Source organism: Arachis hypogaea, chromosome 19 (assembly GCF_003086295.3).
Source record: "Arachis hypogaea cultivar Tifrunner chromosome 19, arahy.Tifrunner.gnm2.J5K5, whole genome shotgun sequence".
Taxonomy (NCBI): Eukaryota; Viridiplantae; Streptophyta; class Magnoliopsida; order Fabales; family Fabaceae; genus Arachis; species Arachis hypogaea.
In genome coordinates, this window is record NC_092054.1 from 159,043,856 (window position 1) to 159,056,908 (window position 13,053).

A 13,053-nucleotide genomic window follows, 5' to 3' on the forward strand; every position below is an offset into this window, starting at 1 on the left:
CCGTCCAAATGCCTCCATCAGGGACTGATCCGTCCAAATGCCTCCGTCAGGGACTGATCCGTCCAAGTTTTGTGAAGGTCAGGGACTTAAAAGTATTTTTTAATAGTCAAGAACAAAAATGTCCGCGAGATAAAAGGTTAGGGACCTATTGTCCTTTTCTCTAAATTTTGGGTTGCAAAGCAAAGTTAAAATGTCCGGTGTTGGATTTGTGACTCTAATGAATTTCATTTTGCAATCACGTTTTGGGTTTTTATAACTTCATGCATTCAAGTTGGAATTAAGAACCGGTACAGTTGTTATAGCTTTACGTATTAGAGAATAGAGGCTAATGTTATATAATGAATCAACTCAAATCTCAGTTTTAAGTTTTAAAAAAAATACATACATTTAGCTTTTAATGGAATAAGATAAGATTGTCTCTAGCAGAAGATAACATTCAAAAAATCATGAAAAACATAAAGAATTGAAGGAGAAAGGAGGTTTAAGTCATATACCATTAATAAGATATTCCCCAGAAAAGATAAGATACAGAAACCAACCAATTTTGATTAAATAAAAAATATTTTTTGATAAATGCAAATAATTGAGAAACAATCATTCTAATGATATGCTATCATGAATTCTTTATCATCCTTTCGTTGTTCCTATTAAAGAATTTTCTATCTGCCTAGCATCTACTGTGTACTTGTGTATCTTCTGTACTTGAAAAAATGGTCCTTAAACCCTTTCTTAGAGAATAGCTTTACTGTGAGAGGCAGGAAAGCTGGTGTAAGACCTGAAAACTTTTGAATTTAATCTTCTATTGGCCTGCAACATTCCAAATTTTTTATTAGATAAATGGACCTTAAGTCTCCGCAATATCCAAAGCAACTAGTGTACAGAATTTTTAAGGAACAGACATTACCACGAGGATATGGTATAAGATTGTGACAAGTTGTGTCACATGGGTATGGACAGTCTATTTCCTTGCTTCTTGTTCTGCTAAAATACCAATCACCAACTGCTTCTGCAATCGTCTGCAAAATACAGAATTTTAACAGTGTTACTGACTTAGAAAATTCACTAGTTGTGAGTTTAAAGATCACTAGTACTGTTCAGCCTATTTCCTTTGCTTCAAACTCTTGTTTGTCCTATAATACTAAACGCATGTTTGGTTCAATTGATTACCACTAGCCTATTATTGTGTTGAACAATGCAAAGCATAACAAAGTCTCATGGCAATTAATACCTTGTCGTTTATTCTTGGGGAATCATCTTCAAACCACGTATCTTGTGATTCACTTTGGCAGTGAGCAAAACATGAGTTTATGAACATTCCTCCTCTTCCCGAATAGATTGCAAAAGGTCTCAAAGTTGCAAGCATGTCGAGCCTAAAAGCTGAACAAAGTGCACTTAGTATAGTCAGCAAAACCGGTTTTGAACATGTATGAAGTAAAGTTTGTAGTTCTTTGACAAAATAGTGAAAATACTAACACACCGGGGTGATTTCAAAAACTGAATGGTTAATATGACAATTGAAAGAAGAACCTTGCAATATGGCGATTTGGAGTGGTGTGCATGCTGCTGGGTCCAACTTGCACTTGTTCCAGTGTCCATGCATATCAGCAGAAGGTGGCACCAATGTATGATGGAACTGTTGACATGAGAAGTTTTATTCATCCTACATTCTGCCAATGACATTAACTAAGATATGTACAAATATAGTCTACAAAATATGTCCGGAATTCTTACTTGGAATACATCATAGGCGGAATTCAAGATAAAATAAGGAGTTGATATGTATCTCAACACATATTGTGGAAAGAAGCACTGCATGGAAACACTGCAAATTGTCAAAGTCTTGTATAGTTTTCCTGAGCTAATGATGCGAGTTAATGGGAAAAGAATAAACACACCAAGTCTGGAAAGAACAGTGTACTGGTGCAGTTTCTATTCAGGTTCTTCTCTACCCCCTGTTGCACACAACACACTCTATCAGATAAGCTTTGCCTTTAAGGGAGTTGATATTGCCACCCAATTTGGGTGATATTACTTCAATACAAGCATATCTTTTTCAAAATTTAATCATATCAGAAGCATTATCAACATTAAATACCGTGCAAACTTTGATATCAAATGTGGTTCACGTTGTTGCTGAACTGCATGAAAATATGTTTCCAAGTTGTTGCTTTGAAACCATTTAACTAATGCTGATTGCTTTAAGAACGCAATATGTTGATCATATTTATAGTAATTGGTGTAGATATATGCTTTATGCTTCGCTACTAGTACTATCTTTTCAGCTTAGAAGATAAAAATCTGACAGCATTGAATCAAATGTGCATAACCTTGAACCATCTATGTTTTCAGTTCTCTTGTCTAACTGACTGATTTGTGAAATTTTCCAGAACATAAGGAAAAATATGACACGTTTATTGAAGTTTACCTGCAACGTAACAAGACTTTTGACAAAGTATCTCATAGTGTGGTTCAAACTCACATCTCTTCTGCAATAGGAGAAGGGGAAAGGGAAATATTACCATTTGAATTTTGAAGAAATAATTACAGCTCAAGTTGGAATGACTAAAAAGCTAGACAAATCATACCCGTCAAGAAAAAAACCGGCATCGCTCAAACATTTAACACTGGCATTTGTTGGCAAGTATTTGGCAAAGTTGTCACAATGGTGAAAGGTTGCTAAACCTCCAGCAGAACAGCCTGAAAGCAAAGCCTACACAAGAGACATAGTATATACTTGGTTTATTCTGGTTACTTGAAGTGCAAGTCATTTTTCTTCAATATATTTTTGAAAGTAAATAAAAGCATGTGCCATCTCCAATGATGGTGTTGCATACCTTGCGTGCCTTTCCTAGACCTTTTGGTAGCAGATCATGAATGATAGCTTCCCAAATCTTTTGCCCTTTGAAATGAAGCCTTGTTGTCTGATTTTATTCAACCAAATGCCAACAGTTACGTTATTGAGCAAACTTGATCTTATAACGTAAGCAAGAAGACTCATGAAAATTGTTACTGTTAGCACCTTCCTCTTTTTATTTTACTGCAATTTTTGTTTTTCGTTTTCTCAGTTAAGAAATCTGATTTTGTTCTGTTTTAACCAGAAATAGAAATGACTCACTTTCATTCCCTCTCATACCACAAATTAACCATCATATTGACACTACATTAGAGATCATTTTCTTCTCTGGCTTGCTGAGATTCAATCGGAAAGAGACAGAGTATTAAAGGAAAGTTCAAAAGATGCCTATAAATAACGAATTTTCCTAGACAAATATTTAATTGACTATATATGCATATAGTCAAAATTTTGCAATTCATAATATTTGCTCACTGATTATCTTTTTAAAAGAAATTATAAGAAGCCATATTCATGTAAACCTGTGGTGAGACAATTACCCCATTATCAAAGATAGCATCTCCAGTGAATGAAGCTCCATCACAATATCTCAGCTTAACACGGTTCCAATTGTAGAAGTCTGGTACACCAATCCACGACATAATTAATATTAATTAACAAAAAATATGAGAAAATCATATTTTATATTTTATCCACTTAAATAGTTAAGATTAGAAGCATGGCATTTCTAGTGCTACCGACAACTGAGGTGAAGCTAATGACTGAAGAATCGTGAAGAGAAGAAAGTATATAAAACAGTGACTTCATCTTTTACTTCCAAATTAACCACTAACGCCAAGAGTAGATTGTGAATTATCATAATTTCACAGCCATGGACCACGAAGGCCATAGAAGAGTCCAACATTATTAATTGGATATCTTTTTGCAAGAGAAACCGTACCAATACTCATAGAGCCATGGCTTCAAAGTAAAAAATATAGTAAGAAAACAAACAATTCATGGGTGGCAGCTAGTGTTGTAATGTAGAGCAACAAGAGCACGTGAAAGAGAATGGAGGAACATGAACACTGTTGTTGTTTTGTTTGAGCTCAACTGGACTACTTTTGCATTGGGTTGACCTTGTCAGTGAGTCACAGATTATTATACAACACTATCAAAAATTCAAAATACAGCTGTGTGTACTGTATTTGCCAGCAAAAGTATTAGCACTTCTTCTTGTCTGGTTATTAGAATAGTGTTACATGTATTTCCACATGCTTCTAACCCCTTCTTTTTTTTTATCTATTTCCAACTTTTTATTTGAAGTTGGTATGAAAATGATTGAGTAATGTTAAATTGATAATTAAACATTATTTATTTATGATGAACGGTTTTAGTGTTTTACACACATTCTCTCTTGAAGATATGATTAGAAAGTAAGCATATTATTAAAGACAGGGGCATATATAAAAACTTGCAGAGAAGATGATAGCATCTAGTCTTAGGTAACTAGGTCTTAGACACATGGATGCATACAGAAGACTTGAATGTGGAGGACTCAATTGAGGTGCACATGATCTTTTATAACTCATATTTATATATGTGGAAAATAACAGACGATTAACTTCAAAAAAAAATTTGTTGATTAACCAAACTTTTTTTCTTTTTATTCTTTATGTATAACAAAATATATATACATATATTCGTGGAGAAGTTGTTCCTTGAAAAGCTTATTAGCCAAGAAATAGAGATTTGATCAAAGAAGAGGTTAAAATAATCATAATAAATAAGAAGTTATAATGATGATGATGCTTGATTGTAAGAAGTTAAAATAATCATAATAAATAAATAAGTTGATATACCTGGATTTTGGGAGGCATTGCTGCTTAAAATACCAGAGAAGACTTCGAACTTGGTCATGTAACGTGTTGAGCCCCTGCGAGACTCTGCTCTCTCCAAGCATGATGGCAAATCATTGCACCACCCACCTCCCTGCCCCCCGCCATGCACCATATACATAATCATGGTTAATTATAAATGCAGAGCCAAAAAAAAGTTTCTTTCATCAATTGGGATTAAGGATCCACCAACCCAATTACCTAACAGCAGTTCATTTCATTTCATCATCATTATTTTTTTTCTTTTTTCAGATCTATCTACTTTACTTTAGCTTGCACTCAAAGTTTTCTATTATTATGGAACTTTATTCTCCAAGTGCATGACATTTTGTGGGTCTACTAATGATTTCTAGTTTCTACTAGCTTCACCCTATCGAATCACATTCCGAATTCGGCAATTGCAAATTCTCACGCATAGGTGGTAGCTCTTCATTGGCCCTGTATGTTTTCTACATTTAATTTCGCACAAATGAAACTTTTTTATGAGTACATAACCGAGTTTATGTAGAAGTAAACAAAAAAATGTAGGTAAACAAGGTAAGATTCTCCCTACAAAAAAAATTAAAAAGTTGGTACAGCTGGATACATGCATGCTTTGTTCGTAAAGGTGGCTACATCATGTTAATTAACAACTTAACATAGAGTCTTTCTCTTGTTGCCATGCGGTTTGGTTATTCTGTACTTGATAGTTAAACCCGAAAAAAATTAAAGAAAAGTTTAATTGTTCCTATTCATGAATATAACTTTGGTTGGGACTAAATTTTATTTGTCTCTCTACTATTATTATTTAGATTTAGATCAAACCGTTCCATGTGAAGCGTTCGGAGGACAGGAATCAATGAATCATTAATAAAAAAACGTGACACCATGTGAGATTCCGAATGTTGGTATGTAAAAAAAAAAATCAACTTTTTATATTTATCATCTAAAAAAATTATCAAAGTGACAAATTATAACTGAATGTACATACTTTTAAAACAAATAACATTAATGATATAAATATAAATTAATCACTTTATGATTCTTTTCACATGACGGCTACGGTATTTTTGAATCCAAAGTTTATTTATATACGGTAATAATAGAGAGATAATAATATAAATCAAAATTATTTTGTTTAATTTAATATTTATTTTTTCTTACAGAGAAGTGTTAGGAAACAACTAGGGCTGGAAGTGAGCCGAGCTAAATCGAGCTAGACCAAGCTCAAGCTCGGCTTACGAAAATTGAGCTTGGCTCACAGCTCGGCTCATTAACAATCGAGCTTATTTCTTAAGCTCAAATTCGGTTCACCAAAAACTCACGAGCTGGCTTGAGCTCACGAGCTCGCTCAAATAAGAGAAACATAAATACATAATCTATAATTCTATATCAATAAATTATAACTTATATATTTTTAAAAATATTTGAAAAGATCAATTTTATATATTGTTTATCTATCAATAAATTATAATTTTTTTATTTATATCCTATATTAAAATTATATGTAAAAAATAAATATAAATATTAAATATATATAATCCAGCCAGCTCACGAGCTAATGAGCTGAGCTTATCCAAACTTAAATTCGGCTCATTTAATTTATGAGCTCAATTCCAAGCTCAAGCTTGGCTCACCAGCTCACGAGCTTAGCTTATCGAGCTGGCTTGACTCACTTCCAGCCCTAGAGACAGCCATCAATAATATTTTTAATGGTGTGAGATTTCATCCTATGATGTGGGATTACTCGTTCTTCTTTTGCTGGTCATAATTTAATAAAGTTGCTCGCTAGGCTTTTTCTTACATATTTATTATCCGTAAAAGAATCCATGAAATAAGATAATAAAAATCTATGTCCAATTGAAAAGGAGCAGGTCATCATTCATGAGAATTGTTGGGGCGGGTAACTGAAACAAAAGAAGTGCGCGCGCAAAACTCTATATAGACGACAGAAAAATCAGTGTCCTATAGCTTTTTTTGGTCCTTAGTTGTATAGCATTTCGAAACCAACCATCATCGCCCTTGTTTGATTTCCCCAGAAACTAGAAGTAAAAAATCGCCACCCCTTTTTCAAACTCTACCGGTCTACCACAATTATTAAACCCGTAAAACAAAGCAGCCTAGCGTTACTCAAATAAATGCTTCTCCACGTAAAATAACTTTCTATGAATAAATAATTTTTTGTTAGACTAAAAAAGACATAACTTTCATTTTCATTAATTACCTTATTTAAAATACTAAAATGTATTTTTATATGTAATTATTTGGTAGAATCTCATCTTGACTAGAAATATGGAATAATACGTGTTTAAGAGTATTTGAGCAATCTTTTTACATAAATTAATTCGTTGAGTTGATTTGGACCTGATTTAATTCTAAAATTGGTTATAATAATTAGTATTTTTCTAATTTACAAACTAAACGCGATATGTTATTGATGAATAGTGTAGCATCAAAACTAACACAGACGAATTAATCTCATCTAATATCATCAAAAAGCTCTTATGCTTGTAACAAAGCGAGAACTAATTAAAGTTTTTGGTTTAATAAAACAGTAGTGATAAAAACAGCACATTTAATTATTTATAGTCATTTTTTTTTAACAAAAATTTGACTCAAACTCGCAACCTCTTAGATGAGTATGAGGAGACTAAATTATATAGTATAAAATTATATATTTTTTATAAGTAAATATTGACTAAATTTTAATGAAAGTGTTGATTCTTTCAATTTTTTATTAAAAAATGGTAGAAAATAAAGCAAGAGTTTGAAAAGGGGAGAGAGAGTTTGAAAAGGTGCACCTCGAACTGTAGAAGCCAGTTATTGAGTCCAGCTCCAAATCCCCTATGCAAGTGATAAGCCGGTAAACTCCCGTCCAAACAAACTAACGAAAAATAAGTTTTCAACTCTCAACCTCTTAATCAACAACAATACAAAATAAATAAATAAATAAATTACAGAATTTTAGAAGAAAAAAAAAAAGAAGAAAAAAGCTTACGAGCACCGCCGGCACGAGCGTTCTTAACGAGAGTCATGTTCACCAGAAGCCTGTGTTGTTCTTCATTATCTTCGGAGACAACCCGCCATGGAGCTGCTACTGTCACTACACACAACAACACCAAAGCGACGAAGAAGAAGATGTTCATCTCTCTCGCCGCTTGTGTATGTATGTTTATCTGGAAGCGGAAAAAGTGAAATGCACGTAATTGAGATTTCGATGGAGGTCAAGTAAAGTTAAAACGTGAATATAGTGGCGTAATTGACAGGAGTAATAATGGATGCTACTTAGTTTAAAAAGCAACGTGGAAAAAGGTGTGAAGCGAGAAAGAAAGGGAATGGTGAAAGGAATGAAAAGAGAGAGTTTTGCAGAAAAGAAAGGAGTGAGGGAGATAAGCAAAGCAGGGGAACGTGATCGAAATTAAGGTGCGCGCTGTCCTATTAACACTCCAATAATGCGTGCATTCTCAACACACCTTTACCCAATTCCTTATTATCTTTCATTTTTACTAATTATTTAAGATAAATTAAATTAGTGATTAATGATAGTTAATAGTTTAGATTACCGGTCAAATAAAGAATTAGTTTTTTTTTTTCAAATTATTACCAATAATGTTATGATGGAATATTTTTTTTTTTGTTTCCCACGGTATCCCCCAACCCGGCAGGTCAAGGACTAATCCGTCGCGGTACTGAGCTCCATTTAAGGGTTTGCCGCTGGCCAATGGGTTGCTGCATGCACAAGGCGAGATTCGAACCCCCGACACTTGCTTAAGCGGACTAGTGAGCTAACCACTAGACCAACCCAACTTGGTTGATGGAATATATTCCTATTTAGATACAAAGAACAATATATAGTATGATCTAAATAATTTAATGCAATATTAGCAGCAAGGTAGATAGACATATACCAAACGTCCGCTAAGAAATTAGAAATACAGAATTAGTGTGTATGGTGGACCCACTGCATAAACAGAATTTGGACCAATATAGTTGTTGCCGTGGGGTTTTGTTTTTGCCCTTTTGGTAAGAAAGAATCTTCAGAAAATTGTTAGCGACTGACTTAACATTTCCATAAATAAACTTTTTCTTAACGGCGCACACTCAATACATGGCACAGACATGCCTCTTCCAATTTCACATTAAAGACCATCAAGCCATCGCCACTACATTTTTTATTTTTATCTTATGTAGTATTAATTCTTTCATTGTATACCTAAATTTAAGGATACATAGTTCGATTGCATTCTAAAACTGGCCAAATAATTCGCCGTCCTATTCTAAACTAATCGACTTTTTTTATAAATAATTTTACAGTATCAGAACTTATTTTGTTTCTAATATATATGTGATATAGAAACTAAATATTTATCTTTTCACTTTGACGACATTTATATTTTAATTTAGATCCATCTTCAATTCCTCATATATACTATCCGAATTTATCATTATCTATAAAATACAGACACTTCAATGATTTATAATATTACGTATTTGATATATATTTTTAATATATATTTTTTAAATAAATTTAAAAATAATATATATTATTAATTAATAAAACAAAAAATATTTTAATTACTTTATATGATAAAAAATATTATTATAATTTATCTAAAAAATATTTTATATTTTACATGTATACTGTATGTACATCTGTATTTTAGAAGAAGGAAAAGTATAGGGAGTCAAGTGTCTACCAGCCAAGAATTGAACAACTCAATTAATAATGATTAATTTTAAATTATTTTTTCAAATTCAAAATTTGATTAATTAACATTAATGGCATTTTTTAATCAAAACTTACCCTAATTTATTTTCACTTCCACTCACCATTCACCGTACAAAACCACAAATCATAATCCCTCTTCCCAATGCCCCCACGCTGCTACGGTTTTGTTCTCGCGCCGCAGCACCGTCCTCGCGCGCCATCGCCGGTCGTCCTTGCATCCTTCTCCGCCACCTCATCAGCCGTTCGCGCAGGAAAGACCGCCACCATCGCACTTCTACTTCACCCTCCTCGTGCCCCATCGCGACTCTCCATCGCTCGCCCGACGCACCCTTGCCGCTCGTGACTCCCCATCGCTCGCCACTCGCACCCCACGACTCTCCATCCATCGCGACGCAGCCACCACCAGGTCCCCATTCGCGATGCGCGATCAACTACTCCGATCCATGGCGACTCCTCCACTCATCGCAATATGCCACCGCGAGTCCCCCCACTGTCCACGCAACGCCGTCTAAGACGTCGTCGCCGGCCACCCTGCGGCTCTTCTTCTCCTCCTCCTATTTAGTTTTGAATGATTTTTTAACTAGTTTTTTATGTTTCTTTTTTCTACATTTCGGATGATTCTTTTTATTAGTTTTGGATTATTCTTTTTCCTATATTTTGTATGTTTTTTCTTAGGATTTAGATGATTCTTTTTCCTATGTTTTGTATATTTTTTTCTTAAAATTTGAATGATTCTTTATCTTATGTTTTGGTGCTTTTTATTTTTTTGGAGTTTCAAAATTTTTTTGGAAAGAGAAATTAATATTTACGTAATAAATGGTAAAAGGTGAATTAGAATAAGAAGAGGCAATTAATAATCATTAATTTTGTATCTTTAACAAAATTTAAATAATCACTAATTAATGACAGTTAATATTATTAATTAATATAGAATATAATTCAAAAATATTTGTTGGCTTACTGTTGGCTGGACCCCTTCTTAATTTCCTAACATTATTGTTATAAGAATTATAAATTTGTATGTATACATGTCCTTTGTCTATGTTAGTGTTTGTATATCATATATCTCTATTAGTTAGCCACTTAGTGGTTTTATAAGAATTTACTAAAAGAGTAACGAGATATACTATTTATATTGTTTGTCTTTTATCGAGTGAAATCCCACCCGGACCCTAACATATTTACAAAAAAAAAAAAATTGCCCCCTAATGAAAGCATAATCTCATCGTAATCCCTAACGATTAATTCTGTGAGACATTCTGTTTTCTCCATTAATGTCTCCATCTAGAGTTAACGGATCTTGCCTATGTAGGCCGGTAAGTCAATAATTTAATGGACAAATGGTCCCCTCTTCGTTTTTTTCCCTCCTGTCCTCTATGCGAACTAGAATACCACCAAGCCAACTCTCCTCTCTCCTTCTCCTCAACTTTATTTTTCAGCCACCATCGTCACCAACATCCACTACCATACTCTGTTATCGCTATACCAATTCACTATCACCTTCTTTGCACTAATCTATTGCCACCTCCTTTCAATTGAGTAGTTTTATCTGTTTAAATACTTGAATTTGGTTTGAGATATAGTCTTACGAATTGTCTTTTTTTAAATTTTGATGATTGAGTATAGATATTATTTAAAGTATCGATTTTTATGTGAAAAAGTGATTTGGTGATTACAGGGTGCGTCGGTATTTTAATTTGTTCAATGTAAGGTTCTCTATTTGAGATGCAGATTTAGAATTTAGTGTGAAATCAAATAAAGACGGCCAAATTAGTGAGAGAGGGATTGTGAGGATAAAGAGAAGAAAAATTGAGAGAAAGTAGTCGTGGCTGCACGGGATTGCCGATGGTGAACAGAAAAGTAGGGGAAGCTAAGAGATATGACTTTCGATAAAAAAGAAGAAGAAGAATGACAGTGAAGTGGTACAACGAAAACATAAAATGGTGGTGGATGTTGGTGATAATAGTGGCCAAAAATAATGGAGAAGAGAAAGAAAAAATACAGAGAACGAAATTGATGGAGATTTTGACGAAAAAGACAAAATGTCTTACAAAAATTATGGATAAAGATCGCAATGGAATTATACTTTCGTTAATTAAGGGGCGAAAAACAATTTCATGAAAATATTAGAGGGTGCCACGAGATTTTACTATTCTTTATTTTTCTGTTTTTCATTTAATAATTAAATTAATGACATTTTCTGTTGAAATGAAGTAATGAACTAAGTATATTTACTTGTGTGATATACATTTATATTTGAAATACAATTCTAAAATAAGTTATTCACGAATATTTTTATTTTATATAAAATAATTTCATATATTTTTTTTGTTATTTATACTAATACCAAACAATCTATAAAATAAAAAATTCATAAAGTACTTATATTTAATAAAGAAAAAATATCGTATGCAATAAATAAATAACTCAATATCTATAAAAAAAATAAACTAAAAATTTTAAAGTGAATTTTATATGTATTCACTAAATGTTGTTAAATTAATAATAATAATAATAAAATATAGATTTGAGTAGTATATTATTAAAAACTATTAATAAATAAATCTCTAATTATTTAAATAAATTTAATAGACAAAAATAAAAATATATTATATTTAAATTATTGTATAAAAAAGAATCAATAATTATTTAGGAGATATATATATAATATTCATAGATATATAAAAAATAACTAAGGTAACTATTTAATGCATAACATTTTTTAAAAATATTTAAAAGAACATAAAATAAAATATTAAAATTATTGATTCACACAACAAATATAAGAAAGAATCATGATAATTACTAAAAGGATATTAAATAAAATATTATAATTATTAATAAATCTCAGCATAATTAATTTTTAAATATTAATTTGCATATGATTGATTATATAGAGAAACATTATAAGGTAAGTAGAATTTTATTATTTTTTGTCACAGTTAGCTGGTAATATTTAAAAATATAGGCTAAATAAATATATGTTGTTGGATTACAAAATTAAAAAAAATTGGATTAATAACTAAAAGTGTTAGTCAAAAATAATAAATTCTACTGTGGCTTGAGCTTTTCTTGATTACATAATGAGACACATAAATATGTTTGCATTGGTGTTAAAATATAATTCATTGTAGAATTAGAATTGTTTAATTAATGATATTGATGATTAATTTATTAAAATATAAGAAAGAATTATGATAATAATTACTAAAAAGATATGAAATAAAATAATAAAATAATTAAAAAAATCAACATAAATAATTATTAAACGTTAATTTATATATAATTAATTATATAATAGTTTTTTAAAAAAATATTTAAAAAGAAAATATATACAAACTAGTATTAATACGTACCACGTCAGTATATTTAATAATAAAATGCAATCCATTATAATATATATAATACTAATTAATTATTGATGATTGACTGATTAATATATAAGAAAGAATTATAATAATAATTATTAAAAAATTATAAAATAAAATATTATAATTATTAATAAATTTTAATAATTATTAAATATTAATTTGTATATGATTGATTACATAATTTTTTTAAAAGCTAATTGAAAAAAAAAATCTATGTTATTGTCAATAGAATGATTATGATGA

The 13,053-nt window shown here is 31.4% G+C and overlaps 1 protein-coding gene across 2 annotated transcripts; it reads right to left on the bottom strand.

Moving 5' to 3' along the window:
* Nucleotides 1-463: 463 nt before the first annotated feature.
* On the bottom strand, nt 464-8,191 carry LOC112777482 (pectin acetylesterase 9). 2 transcript variants are annotated; one of them, XM_029295975.2, is made up of 13 exons: nt 7,709-8,191; nt 7,512-7,594; nt 4,696-4,825; nt 3,394-3,473; nt 2,835-2,921; nt 2,586-2,710; nt 2,426-2,486; nt 1,896-1,952; nt 1,732-1,809; nt 1,528-1,633; nt 1,229-1,377; nt 908-1,016; nt 464-807 (listed from the first exon to the last, which is right to left on the bottom strand). In XM_029295975.2, exons 1-13 carry the CDS (start codon nt 7,854-7,856, stop codon nt 800-802), a joined length of 1,221 nt encoding a protein of 406 aa, XP_029151808.1. In that variant the 5' UTR covers nt 7,857-8,191; the 3' UTR covers nt 464-799. The 2 variants fall into 2 exon arrangements, with proteins under 2 accessions (XP_029151808.1, XP_025677649.1); XM_025821864.3 differs by having other exon boundaries at nt 905-1,016.
* Between the last annotated feature and the right edge of the window lie 4,862 nt (nt 8,192-13,053).